Raw genomic sequence first — 15,038 nt, 5'->3', positions numbered from 1 at the left:
TTGTTTATTTAATTTAACAAGTTTAATACTTAATCATTCGAAATCATCGTATATACATTATTTAAATTATTATTAATTATTTAAGTCCTCATCTCTCATCAATAATATAGAATATAACATTTTTATTAAATAATTCAATATGACCTAAAGTTTTACCTCAAACTATTGTATTATCAATCAATAACAAATCACAGTAGAACTTATGTTTAAAAATTCATCATTTACGCATCATTTGCATAATTAATTTGATTAAACAAACAGATTCTGACAAATAAAGTTAAGAAAACGAAACAAATGTACGTTTGTTTAAACCCTGTGTTTTCTCGACTCTTAGATAACATTTGATTTTGGTCACATTTGTTTACTTTTTAAATAGTTAACGATTCACAAACATCACATGCGTCCTAAATAATATAGAATATAATAAAATGTTAATCCACTTTTTCAAAAAGAACCTAAAATGTACCTCGAACTATTTTTTTTAAACCAAAAATTTGCATTGTTTGTCTATAAATACTGATAATAATGTCTTATTATTTATTCATGATTTTTCAACCTACCTTTGTGTGTTTGTCACGTGAATTAAATACAATTGTGACAAAACACACAAAACTGCTCCGGGTCTTAGTTAAATAATTCAGCTTCATTTCTAGTGGATTAAATGACAATAAACAGCATAAATATTAATTAAATAATTAAATACAACCTAAATTGTATTAGTTCATATAATAAAGATGATGTATGACATCATAAAACATCTGGTTGTGATGTTTTTAATGAAACAAAACAATTAAAAATGTAACTTAACTTAAAAAATGTCTTTATTTTCTTACCATTTTCTTCAGATAGATGTTGATTGACAGCAGCTCTTTATGGTTAAATAGTCTAAAAATAACGCAGACACTTCATTCCATATATCATTTAATAAAAGACGTCTTTACAGTGTTAAATACAAGCTCTCGTCTGACTTCCCTCCGACACCAACATTCTACCTTCAATAAATACCAAGTGTGGGTAAAAACACGTCAGCGACAGCTCGTCACTCAGAACCGATGGAGCTCGTGTGCAAAAAAAAACCCGATCAGTTTCTCATCCTCGTGCAGAACCAGCTGGTTGGAGACCCATCATCTGCCGCTGGGGTGACCGTGGTGAGTCTCGGGGGTGTAGGTCAGCAGGACGATCATGACCCACAGGTGCAGCAGAGCCTGAGATCACAGGTGGACACGTGAGTCGGTCGTGTACACGTGGACTTTGGGAAACTTCGATACTCACGACGTACACGATGACAAACACTCTGGCGATCGGGTAACGTCTCAAGAAGATCCCGAGTCTGATGCTGACGAGAAGAAACAAGCGTTAGCGTGAACCGACACTCAAGCTACGATTGTTCAGGGAGTATCGGCGCACCTTCAATGAATGGAATATTTTAGAAGTGTTTTCATAAATAGTTTGCACCAGATTATAAGGAACATAGAATAAAAGATACAGTCAAACATTTGACTGGGGTTTTGTTTTGCATCCACTAGATAAAGCTGTGCTAAAGGGAACGTCAACAAAACAGTCGAATAAAGTCAAACTTTATTAAGCGAGCAGACAAATGTTGAGCAGCAGTGAAGTTGAGCGCGTGTATGACGGCTAGAGCGCACGTGTATGACATGTTGAACGCACTTGTATGACATGTTCAACACACGTGTATGACATGTTCAACACACATGTATGACGGCTAGAGCGCACGTGTATGACATGTTGAACGCACTTGTATGACATGTTGAACGCACTTGTATGACATGTTCAACACACGTGTATGACGGCTAGAGCGCACGTGTATGACATGTTGAACGCACTTGTATGACATGTTCAACACACGTGTATGACATGTTCAACACACATGTATGACGGCTAGAGCGCACGTGTATGACATGTTGAACGCACTTGTATGACATGTTCAACACACGTGTATGACATGTTCAACACACATGTATGACGGCTAGAGCGCACGTGTATGACATGTTGAACGCACTTGTATGACATGTTCAACACACGTGTATGACATGTTTAACACACATGTATGACGGCTAGAGCGCACGTGTATGACATGTTGAACGCACTTGTATGACATGTTGAACGCACTTGTATGACATGTTCAACACACGTGTATGACGGCTAGAGCGCTAGTGTATGACATGTTGAACGCACTTGTATGACATGTTCAACACACGTGTATGACATGTTCAACACACATGTATGACGGCTAGAGCGCACGTGTATGACATGTTGAACGCACTTGTATGACATGTTCAACACACGTGTATGACATGTTCAACACACATGTATGACGGCTAGAGCGCACGTGTATGACATGTTGAACGCACTTGTATGACATGTTCAACACACGTGTATGACGGCTAGAGCGCACGTGTATGACATGTTGAACGCACGTGTATGACATGTTGAACGCACGTGTGTGACATGTTGAACGCACTTCTTTGACATGTTCAACACACGTGTATGACGGCTAGAGCGCACGTGTATGACATGTTGAACGCACTTGTATGACATGTTCAACACACGTGTATGACGGCTAGAGCGCACGTGTATGACATGTTGAACGCACGTGTATGACATGTTGAACGCACGTGTGTGACATGTTGAACGCACTTGTATGACATGTTCAACACACGTGTATGACGGCTAGAGCGCACGTGTATGACATGTTGAACGCACGTGTATGACATGTTGAACGCACTTGTATGACATGTTCAACACACGTGTATGACGGCTAGAGCGCACGTGTATGACATGTTCAACACACGTGTATGACGGCTAGAGCGCACGTGTATGACATGTTGAACGCACGTGTATGACATCTTGAAAGCACGTGTATGACATGTTGAACGCACGTGTATGACATGTTGAACGCACTTGTATGACATGTTCAACACACGTGTATGACATGTTGAACGCACGTGTATGACATGTTGAAAGCACGTGTATGACGGCTAGAGCGCACGTGTATGACATGTTGAACGCACGTGTATGACATGTTGAAAGCACGTGTATGACATGTTGAAAGCACGTGTATGACATGTTGAACGCACGTGTATGACATGTTGAACGCACGTGTATGACATCTTGAAAGCACGTGTATGACATGTTGAACGCACGTGTATGACATGTTGAACGCACGTGTATGACATGTTGAACGCACGTGTATGACATGTTGAAAGCACGTGTATGACATGTTGAAAGCACGTGTATGACATGTTGAACGCACGTGTATGACATGTTGAACGCACGTGTATGACATGTTGAACGCACGTGTATGACATGTTGAACGCACGTGTATGACATGTTGAACGCACGTGTATGACATGTTGAACGCACTTGTATGACATGTTCAACACACATGTATGACGGCTAGAGCGCACGTGTATGACATGTTGAACGCACGTGTATGACATGTTGAACGCACTTGTATGACATGTTCAACACACATGTATGACGGCTAGAGCGCACGTGTATGACATGTTGAACGCACGTGTATGACATGTTGAAAGCACGTGTATGACATGTTGAACGCACGTGTATGACATGTTGAACGCACGTGTATGACATGTTGAACGCACGTGTATGACATGTTGAACGCACGTGTGTGACATGTTGAACGCACGTGTATGACATGTTGAACGCACGTGTGTGACATGTTGAACGCACGTGTATGACATGTTGAACGCACTTGTATGACATGTTGAACGCACGTGTATGACATGTTGAACGCACGTGTATGACATGTTGAAAGCACGTGTATGACATGTTGAACGCACGTGTATGACATGTTGAAAGCACGTGTATGACATGTTGAACGCACGTGTATGACATGTTGAACGCACTTGTATGACATGTTGAACGCACGTGTATGACATGTTGAACGCACGTGTATGACATGTTGAACGCACGTGTCTGACATGTTGAACGCACGTGTATGACATGTTGAACGCACGTGTATGACATGTTGAACGCACGTGTGTGACATGTTGAACGCACGTGTATGACATGTTGAACGCACGTGTATGACATGTTGAACGCACGTGTATGACATGTTGAACGCACGTGTATGACATGTTGAACGCACGTGTATGACATGTTGAACGCACTTGTATGACATGTTCAACACACATGTATGACGGCTAGAGCGCACGTGTATGACATGTTGAACGCACGTGTATGACATGTTGAACGCACTTGTATGACATGTTCAACACACATGTATGACGGCTAGAGCGCACGTGTATGACATGTTGAACGCACGTGTATGACATGTTGAAAGCACGTGTATGACATGTTGAACGCACGTGTATGACATGTTGAACGCACGTGTATGACATGTTGAACGCACGTGTGTGACATGTTGAACGCACGTGTATGACATGTTGAACGCACGTGTGTGACATGTTGAACGCACGTGTATGACATGTTGAACGCACTTGTATGACATGTTGAACGCACGTGTATGACATGTTGAACGCACGTGTATGACATGTTGAAAGCACGTGTATGACATGTTGAACGCACGTGTATGACATGTTGAAAGCACGTGTATGACATGTTGAACGCACGTGTATGACATGTTGAACGCACTTGTATGACATGTTGAACGCACGTGTATGACATGTTGAACGCACGTGTATGACATGTTGAACGCACGTGTCTGACATGTTGAACGCACGTGTATGACATGTTGAACGCACGTGTATGACATGTTGAACGCACGTGTATGACATGTTGAACGCACGTGTATGACATGTTGAACGCACGTGTATGACATGTTGAACGCACGTGTATGACATGTTGAACGCACGTGTATGACATGTTGAACGCACGTGTCTGACATGTTGAACGCACTTGTATGACATGTTGAACGCACGTGTATGACATGTTGAAAGCACGTGTATGACATGTTGAACGCACGTGTATGACATGTTGAACGCACTTGTATGACATGTTGAACGCACGTGTATGACATGTTGAACGCACGTGTATGACATGTTGAACGCACGTGTCTGACATGTTGAACGCACTTGTATGACATGTTGAACGCACGTGTATGACATGTTGAACGCACGTGTATGACATGTTGAACGCACGTGTGTGACATGTTGAACGCACGTGTATGACATGTTGAACGCACGTGTGTGACATGTTGAACGCACGTGTATGACATGTTGAACGCACGTGTATGACATGTTGAACGCACTTGTATGACATGTTGAACGCACGTGTATGACATGTTGAAAGCACGTGTATGACATGTTGAACGCACGTGTATGACATGTTGAACGCACGTGTATGACATGTTGAACGCACGTGTATGACATGTTGAACGCACGTGTATGACATGTTGAACGCACTTGTATGACATGTTGAACGCACGTGTATGACATGTTGAACGCACGTGTATGACATGTTGAAAGCACGTGTATGACATGTTGAACGCACGTGTATGACATGTTGAACGCACGTGTATGACATGTTGAACGCACGTGTATGACATGTTGAACGCACGTGTATGACATGTTGAAAGCACGTGTATGACATGTTGAACGCACGTGTATGACATGTTGAACGCACGTGTATGACATGTTGAACGCACGTGTATGACATGTTGAACGCACGTGTATGACATGTTGAACGCACGTGTATGACATGTTGAACTGACGTGTATGACATGTTGAACGCACGTGTATGACATGTTGAACGCACGTGTATGACATGTTGAACGCACGTGTATGACATGTTGAACGCACGTGTCTGACATGTTGAACGCACTTGTATGACATGTTGAACGCACGTGTATGACATGTTGAACGCACGTGTATGACATGTTGAACGCACGTGTATGACATGTTGAACGCACGTGTCTGACATGTTGAACGCACGTGTATGACATGTTGAACGCACGTGTATGACATGTTGAACGCACGTGTCTGACATGTTGAACGCACTTGTATGACATGTTGAACGCACGTGTATGACATGTTGAACGCACGTGTATGACATGTTGAACGCACGTGTATGACATGTTGAACGCACGTGTATGACATGTTGAACGCACGTGTATGACATGTTGAACGCACGTGTATGACATGTTGAACGCACGTGTATGACATGTTGAACGCACGTGTATGACATGTTGAACGCACGTGTATGACATGTTGAACGCACGTGTATGACATGTTGAACGCACTTGTATGACATGTTGAACGCACGTGTATGACATGTTGAAAGCACGTGTATGACATGTTGAACGCACGTGTATGACATGTTGAACGCACGTGTATGACATGTTGAACGCACGTGTATGACATGTTGAACGCACGTGTATGACATGTTGAACGCACTTGTATGACATGTTGAACGCACGTGTATGACATGTTGAACGCACGTGTCTGACATGTTGAACGCACTTGTATGACATGTTGAACGCACGTGTATGACATGTTGAACGCACGTGTCTGACATGTTGAACGCACGTGTATGACATGTTGAACGCACGTGTATGACATGTTGAACGCACTTGTATGACATGTTGAACGCACGTGTATGACATGTTGAACGCACGTGTCTGACATGTTGAACGCACGTGTATGACATGTTGAACGCACGTGTATGACATGTTGAACGCACTTGTATGACATGTTGAACGCACGTGTATGACATGTTGAACACACGTGTATGACATGTTGAACGCACGTGTATGACATGTTGAACACACGTGTATGACATGTTGAACGCACGTGTATGACATGTTGAACGCACGTGTATGACATGTTGAACGCACGTGTATGACATGTTGAACGCACGTGTATGACATGTTGAACGCACGTGTATGACGGCTAGAGTGCACGTGTATGACATGTTGAGCGCACGTGTATGACATGTTGAACGCACGTGTATGACATGTTGAACACACGTGTATGACTGGTTGAGCAGCGGAGTGTTTTTGAGTGTACAACAACCAAGACACGCTCGCTCAAACCGGTGTCAGTAATATCACTCCATAGACGTCCACCATGATGTGATGTGCGTCGTAAATCCCACCCTGTGATGACGCAATGATATAATCCCGCCCACGGCGTGTCGGCTCAGAGTCATTGAAGTGTTTGTAAACACCAGGTAATGTTCATATATAAGACGCTCCGGATTATAAGGCGCACTGTCGTTTTTTGAGAAATGTAAAGGCTTTTAAGTGCGTCTTATAGTGCGGAAAATACGGTAAACATGTTGACAGTAAAAAACAAACATTGTAAGAATAACTAATAATGGACGTACAAATGATAATATCGTTCTCTGGTTCTTCTAACTCACCTGAAGCGGTCGATGGTGCTCGCAGCCTTGCGTACTTTCCCGTAGACGCCCGGACTCTCGTGGTCGCTGAAGAGGACGGGCGTGTTCCTCTGTCGAGCTGCTGTGTTTGAAGCAAACGTCCGTCAACGCTCGGAGGAATCAAAGATGATAAAATAAATCAATCCTGACCTGCTCCCTCCATGTTGACCACCTGCGCACTCTGACCCGCCTGCACGCTGCTCTTCAGCTGCTGCTCCAGACGCTCCAGCTGGAAGACCAGCGAGCTGTTCTCGGTGCCCATGGCCTCCAGCACCGTCTGCTTCTGGATCAGCGTCTCCGTCAGCTGCCGGAGTCGGTTCTCCAGCTCCGTCTGGCTGCTGCTGCCCAGAGTCTTGTTGGTGAGCTGGAGGTGAAGCAGGATCAGGTTCTGCTGCCGGGACTCCATGTTGACGACCGACTCACCTGGTTCCTCAGCTTCTGGATCTCGTCCTCTCGGTCTCTGAGGCGGCTCTGCAGCGTCGTCGTGGCTCGACGGTTCTCGTCCTCCACGAACTGGACTTCCTGTCAATCACACACATGCAGATGCATTCGAGTCATTTTCTCACAGTTCATTCTTAGTCGTCGAGTTAATTAATCTCCTTAAAGCAGATTGTTACGAGGAAGAAGGTAAGTGTGAAGGAATTTCCAGTATTTTAAATTTGCAATTAAATCGCGATTAATCACAAGTCTGCAATTAACTCGATACAATTTTTTAATCAATGGATGATACTTATGCATTAAGTCCATACTTACTACTCGAAATAATAATATTTTATGTATTATCCATCCATCCAATTCTAGTATTTAAAATTTGCGATTAATTGTGATTAATCACAAGTCAATATTTACTAATTTACATAATAATCTCCTTAAACCAGCTTCTTATGAGGAAGTAAACAAGTGCTATGAAGTAAATTCGAGTATTTCAAATTCAGAATTAATCGCAATTAATCCCAAGTCTGTATTAACTTGATCAATTTTTTAATCAATGGATAATACTTTTGCATTAAGTCCATACTTACTACTTGACATAATAATATTTTATTTATTATTCATCCATCCATCTAAATAAGGTGAAAGGTAATTTATAGTATTTTCTATTTGCGATTAATTGTGATTAAGTCCATACTTAATAATTTACCCAATAATATCCTTAAACCAGCTTGTTACGTCTTATGAGGAAGTAAACAAGTAGTAAGAAGTAAAGTCCTGTATCTTAAATGTGTAAGTTTTAAAAAATTTAAGTCTGTGAGTTACTTAAGTTAACTTTTTTAATCGATTGATAGTACTTGCATTAACTTCATACTTGCTGATTGAGATAATAACCTCCATAAACCAGCCTGTTATTCACCTGTGAGGAAGTAAATAAGTGGTTAAAAATTAAATTCCAGTATTTTACAATTGCGATTAATTACGATTAATCATGTCGGAAATTAACCAGATTCATTTTCTAGTTCATACTCGAGTACTTGAGGTACTAGTTGAGATAAAGGAAGTAAAAAAAAGCTATGAAGTAAATTCCTGTACTTTAAATTTGTGGTTAATCATGATTAATCACAAGTCTGTGAGTTACTTTAGTTAACTTTTTAAATCGATTGACATTACTCGTGTACTAAGTTACTTGCTGATTGAGATAATAACCTCCATAAACCAGCTTGTTATTCACCTGTGAGGAAGTAAATAAGTGGTAAGAAGTCAATTATGGTATTTTACAATTGTGATTAATTACGATTAATCATGTCTGCTATTAACCAGATTCATTTTCTAGTTTATACTCGAGTACTTGAAGTACTAATTGAGATAATAAATGTTATGTCTTACAAGGAAGTCAAAAAAAGCTATGAAGTAAATTCCTGTATTTTTAATTTGCGATTAATCGTGATTAATCGCAAGTCTGTAATCAACTCCACTGGTTTGATTGACAGCTCCAGGTGTGGCGTCCACACACCTGCTTGTGTCGCTCCACCTCAGCCTCCAGCTCCTGCTTGGCTCGGCTCTGTAGGTTCTGCTGCTCCTGCAGGTGCAGCTGCTGCTCGCGCCACGACTCCGCCTCCGTCAGCGCCTGCGCCTCCAGGTCCTGAGGAGACAACGTGACCCCCGAGTGACCCCTGAGTGACCTCCTTCATCCTCGCGGACGCGACGACATCGTGGTGACTCGTGACTCGCCTGGATCTCCGAGCGCAGCGTGAGAAGGTGTCCCTGCAGCTTCTGGATCTCCTCCTTCTGCATCTCCTTCTCGTGCCTCAGCTCCTCCATCTCCATGGCGGCGGCGGCGCCTCCGTCCAGCGAGTCCAGGCCGGAGCCTTCCTTCAGGCTGCTGATCAGCTTCTCTTTGGACTGGCGGGGAGGAGACGGCGTGAGATTCGACGCCGGTCACGCTCGTGACCTTCGACCCTCACCTGCAGGATCCGCGAAGCCTTGTGTTTGTAGTCCGTCAGCTCCTGCTTGAGGCTCTCGGCCGCGGCTCTGGCTCCTCGCAGCTGCTGCTGCAGATCCTCGGACCTCATCTTCTCGTCTGTGGCTCGTCGCTCCGCCGCCGTCACGTCCTCCGCCAGCGTCTGACGCTCGACCTCCAGCCTCGACAGGCGGCTCGAGAACTCGCTCTGAGAGAAGCAGTCACTTTTTAAACACTTCGGTTCCATCGACGTAACATCAGGAGTTAATGGTAGAAGTTTAAGTTTCAAATATTTAATAATAATAATAATAATTAATTTTTTTTATATGGAAATGTTGAATTTATTTTAGGAATTTATATGATTTATATTAAAATATTTCAATGTTTTTTATATTACTTTTTATAGAGTCACCAGACAGTACTAGTTGCTTGATCCAACTATCAGCCAATCATGTGAGCGCAGATAATCATGTGACATTTTGTATCTAATTTAAAAGCTTTATTTAAGTATTAAATAATTAAATAAAATAATTATATTAAAGGGTTTAAGTTCTTTAAAAAATGACTGAATAAATGAGAAAAATATCTAAATCATTTATTGACTTATTTTACACATGAAGTATTACATTTTCTAGTTTCAATAACTTTTAATTCAATATTTCTTCAGTTCATAGCCTTTTAAATCAAATGTCACGTGATTATTTGCGCTCGTGTGATTGGATGATAGTTGGATCGAGCAGCTCGGGGCTCGACTAGTACTGTCTGGTGATTCTATTATATCAACACTTTTGTATTGAATTTCAAAGACAAAGAATTGAAAAATATTGAATTGAAAATATTATTTAATATTATTTAACGTTATGTTATAAAATATCATATAAATAATAGTGAATTAACAAAATGTGTTTGAAAAGTTTTGAATTATTGGAATTTAAATATCAAACGGTATTTGTAGAACAATAATTCATTCTGAACATATTTAATTATTACATTAAGTTCAACTTTAGAGAACAATAATTAAATGCTTTAATATAGAAACTATTCAATAAAAAAAAACAAAGTTTTTAAACAAACAAAAACAAGCAAAAATTCACTTTGTTTATATTTAAAAAATGGTTTTGTTTTTTCTCAAAAAGTAAAAAAACGAAATGTTAAAAAACCTAAAGTAAACCAACTATTAAGAACTGATATAAAATGTCTTCAATGTTTTCAAGGACGAGAAACATTCACAATAGTTTCAACATTTCATCAAGGTCACCTGCATCTGTCGAAAACTATCTTCTCCTCGACGAACCGCCTGCTCAGCCTCACGCAGTCTCTCCTGCAGCGTCTCCAGGGCCTGCGAGTGAACGCTGCTGCCCTCGCTTCGGTCCAGCACCAGCCTGGAACAACATCACGCCTCAGAACCAGAACCCTCTCACCTGAAGCCACCAACACACCTGGACTGCTCCTTCTGCGCCTCCTCCAGCGCCAGACTGCGCGACCTCAGCAGCTGGTCGGCCTCGTCCAGTCGTATCTTCAGGACGGCCAGCTGCCCGTCCTTCGCCGACAGCGTCTCCGTCAGGTCGTCCACCTGCGAGCGCAGCTCCCTCAGGGCCCGGTCGCTCTGGGACTGCTCCGAGTTCCATCTGTCGCTGCGGAGCCGGGCGTGGTTCAGTTCTACGACAGGATCAGGTCCGTTAGTGGAGGAGACGTCGACGCGCCGGACGCTCCACTCGCCTTCCTGGATGTCTTTGGCCCGCTGGATGACCGACGCCATCTCCTGGTTGAGCGAGGCCACTTCACTGCGCAGCAGCTGGTTCTCCAGTCTCAGGCTGGAGATGATCTGACTCTGAGGCTCCTCTGCCGGGACCAGGTCCTGCTTGAGGGGCTCCGGGGGGACGTACGTGTCCGGGTCTGAACCGTCAGGTGTTGTTGCTACGACAACACATTATAAACGATGTGGACTAAACAACATTCACGTCAATGAGCAGGAAAGACAAACATCATGTTATCAGTCTAGTCAGGGGCCACAATATAAACTGGGACTGAGGGGCCGTCAAGATAAAAGGTGGGATAGAGCCAAAATACGACAGAAAAACAAGTACAAAAAAAACAATAAAAAAGGAAAAAACTATTAGGGCTTTGAGAAGAAAGTAGGATTTTAACACATTTTTTATTTTTCTCCGTTTTGTTTTATTTATATTCAGTAAAGTTTATTTAAAATAAAATAAATAGATTGTTTTATTTACAATAAACATTAAAATATTCAGTGTTTTTTTAGTTCTAAAAGTTAAATTTAACTTCCGGCCTCTAGATGGCAGCAGTCATTACGTTCTCTGCAGCTGAAGGACGAATGAAATACTGCGAGATCGCAGCGATGACTGAGGACGAGAGGATACAGTGGACTCCAGCAGCCTTTAAAGCTGATGTTTGGACATATTTTGGTTCAACTCAAAAGAGTGAAAGATGTTACTAAAATTCAGTTTCTCCTAAAATAGTAAATTATATCCAAATATATCGTGTATATATAGTGCATTACTACTAGTATAATAAATGCATCACTACAGTGCTAATAAATATGCCAATAAAATATTCATAAACATTTCCCCCCCCAAAAAAAGGATGTTTAAAAAAAGCACATTACGTTAATTTGATCTCACAGTTTATGAAAAATACTTTGTGGTTAAATAACTATTCACCAATTAAAAGGCTGCTGGGTTCTGTGTGACCCCTAAAACATTCTGTGTTATTCTAATTATTTTGTTGTCACATACATTGTCTGTTTACACAAATTAGTCAATATCTTCTAATCAATATCTTCCCCCAAATACTGCACAAACGTGCACGTTTTGTGTTAAACTCAATCTCGACACACTACACAACAGTGTGTAGACTTTGATCACGAGTGTGCAAACACTGGTGCAAATAATGGCAGCTTTCGTTTTTTGACTGACTCGTCACATTTCTCATGATTTAGAAATTTCACGCATTTTATTGCAAGATTTCGAACTGATAGTAATCAACATCCCTGTCATTATTATTATGTCTATGTCATTTTATTAAGTGAATAATGAGGCTTCCTATCGAGGTAAAAAGTGAGAAAAAAGTGACTGTATCGCAATATATTTGTCTCAGTGCTGTATAATCTTTTTTCACATTTATTTTTTATCATATTTCTTTTGTGGTGTAAATTTTGAGAACGTGTGAATACACAATAAAAGATATATATATATCTTTTTTTGGGCATTAAAATATACTTAATGTGTTTCCATAGTCTTTTTATGGCTTATAGTGTTTGTTAAATAAAATAATCATATCTTTTTTATTTAAGATTAAAATGAAAATATTCACAGCGTTATTTCATTTTTGTGTTGCAATTAAACTTCCGGCCACTAGATGGCAGCAGTCATTACGTACTCCACAGCTAAAGGAAGAATGACGACTTAGGACGAGAGGATACAGTGAGTCCAGCAGCTTTTAAAGCTGATGTTTGGACATATTTTGGTTGGAAAACAATTACTTTATCGCTGACCCTGTATCGTGATACGTGTCGTATCAACACATGACGATACACACCTCTATGTGATGCAATACCTTTCATTTGGTCTTTAGCCGAGTTCTCCTCAGATTCTCTGCTGCTGTGCGCCGACAGCGAGCTGTAGCTGGAGGTTCTGGAAACGCCGCGGGTGGAGGGCGGCGTGGATGGAGCGGAAGGGTTGGTGGAAGGAGGCGGCGTCGGGTTCTTGAACTCCACCGCCGGCGCCGTCACCTTCAGAAGGTCTCGCCTGGAGTCCCTCCTGGTGCTCGTCGGCTCGGAGCTGTTCAAGAAGTCGAACAACATGTCGTCGTCCACGTCCTGCTCGCTCTTCTTGGGCCTCACGAAGCCGGTGGAAGGTTTAGTGTTGTGCGCACTGGCTGAGGAACCCGCGGGGAGCCCTGACGCACCGGCTGTTATTAGAGCAGCCGAAGACTTCCTGACGTTGCCGGCGGCTGCAGATAAGAAGCTGGATGTGTTGCGAGAGGCTTCAGGGGGATGATGAGTCGAGGATGTACCGTCGTTGTACTTTTCACTCTTGTACTCCGAGGTCGAATCCTCTCCGTAGAACGAGGTTCGCGACGACGACGGCGACCCGGTCTCTTGACTGTGAAGAGCCGTCGCTGCTCCTTGATCCATTTTGTTGAGGAAGGTTTCTGCCTTCCCGGCAATGTCCGCAAACCAGGACATTTTTCAAACTGTCAGGAAAAAACAAATGATTAAAAGGAGGATCTAGATAATAATGTTGGGCTGGATTACACCTTATGAGCCAAGAAAACACTAAAAACTGAATATTCATCTCCAAAAACAAAGAAACAGATTATGATGGAGTTATACACCAAAAATCAAACTATTTTTTGTACGAAAATCATTTAATTTTCAGGGAAACAACCAAAATGTATGTAATAAACAGACAAGTTAATTATGTGTTATTGATGCACAATGATGACGTAATTATCCGAGGAAATGTATTGATAAATGTCTTGCTTGTGTAAATAAAGATTATATAATCGTTATGACTTGATTTTATAACTCTATCCTCTTCCACACGTGGATTCCACATGATTTTAAACTTTAAATATCAGGAGCTGGAATTAAAAGATGGAATAACAGAAGATGCTAACAGGTTAGCTTGTTAGCTCAGGGTAAAGATTCACACTCACCGTTTTCAGTGACGCACGAATGACAGAAAACGTGACAATGCTAGTAATATCCGCGGTTTAACGGCGAAAGAAATAATAAACCCTTAATATAAAGATTCATGTGCATTGTCTGTCAAATAAAACAAACGCTAAAAGTTCTCAATCTCAATACGTGGACCAGGAAGCGAGTGTCCTGGTGCAGGACCCAACAACAGTCTGCCCGCGGCGACGCCTGAATAAAAATAAATATAAATAATAGAACGGTAAATATAGACGCGCGTAAATTATTTATATTTAACAATTTAAATACAATAGAAAAAGACTATTAAAACTAACGCATTTTCTGATCAAATTAAACGTTACATTTATTATTAAATAAAAATAACGAGGATTTTATTTCATTTTAAGGTCAAAAAAAAGTAATTTCCATAGTCTTGTGAAAAATATTACAAGAAATGCGTTTCTTTGGTTTAAACTTTACAGAACTATTTCTTTAGTTGCAAAAACCTATGCTTTAACAGGATAAGATGTATAGCAGGAATAATAAGAGTTTGTCTTTCAAATCAAACACTTCCAGAGTTGAAAAAACAACCAAGACACG

At 41.4% G+C, this 15,038-nt stretch overlaps 1 protein-coding gene across 2 annotated transcripts; it reads right to left on the bottom strand.

Annotated features, from left to right (window-relative positions):
• Positions 1–908: 908 nt before the first annotated feature.
• Positions 909–14,641, bottom strand: golga5 (golgin A5). 2 transcript variants are annotated; one of them, XM_087780309.1, is made up of 13 exons: positions 14,459–14,641; positions 13,355–13,993; positions 11,498–11,695; positions 11,218–11,437; positions 11,037–11,160; positions 9,783–9,986; positions 9,550–9,720; positions 9,332–9,460; positions 7,807–7,905; positions 7,534–7,747; positions 7,366–7,465; positions 1,273–1,336; positions 909–1,205 (listed from the first exon to the last, which is right to left on the bottom strand). In XM_087780309.1, the coding sequence occupies exons 2-13, from the start codon at positions 13,983–13,985 to the stop codon at positions 1,125–1,127; spliced, it is 2,235 nt and encodes a 744-aa protein (XP_087636435.1). In that variant the 5' UTR covers positions 13,986–13,993; positions 14,459–14,641; the 3' UTR covers positions 909–1,124. The 2 variants fall into 2 exon arrangements, with proteins under 2 accessions (XP_087636435.1, XP_087636436.1); XM_087780310.1 differs by having other exon boundaries at positions 7,366–7,462.
• Between the last annotated feature and the right edge of the window lie 397 nt (positions 14,642–15,038).

This window comes from Callionymus lyra, chromosome 18 (assembly GCF_982586985.1).
Source record: "Callionymus lyra chromosome 18, fCalLyr1.hap1.1, whole genome shotgun sequence".
NCBI lineage: Eukaryota > Metazoa > Chordata > Actinopteri > Syngnathiformes > Callionymidae > Callionymus > Callionymus lyra.
Note: the sequence above shows the minus strand (reverse complement) of the source record. Positions and strands in the feature narration are given on the sequence as shown.

Bases quoted from the DNA above. Each gene is read 5' to 3' on its own strand.
- golga5 (XM_087780309.1), bottom strand. From the start codon at position 13,985: ATGTCCTGGTTTGCGGACATTGCCGGGAAGGCAGAAACCTTCCTCAAC. The intron at 11,438-11,497 runs GCGAGTGGAGCG...ATCCTGTCGTAG, and splicing joins GGCCAAAGACATCCAGGAAG to AACTGAACCACGCCCGGCTC. The intron at 7,906-9,331 runs GTGTGTGGACGC...TGTGATTGACAG, and splicing joins AGGTGGAGCGACACAAGCAG to GAAGTCCAGTTCGTGGAGGA.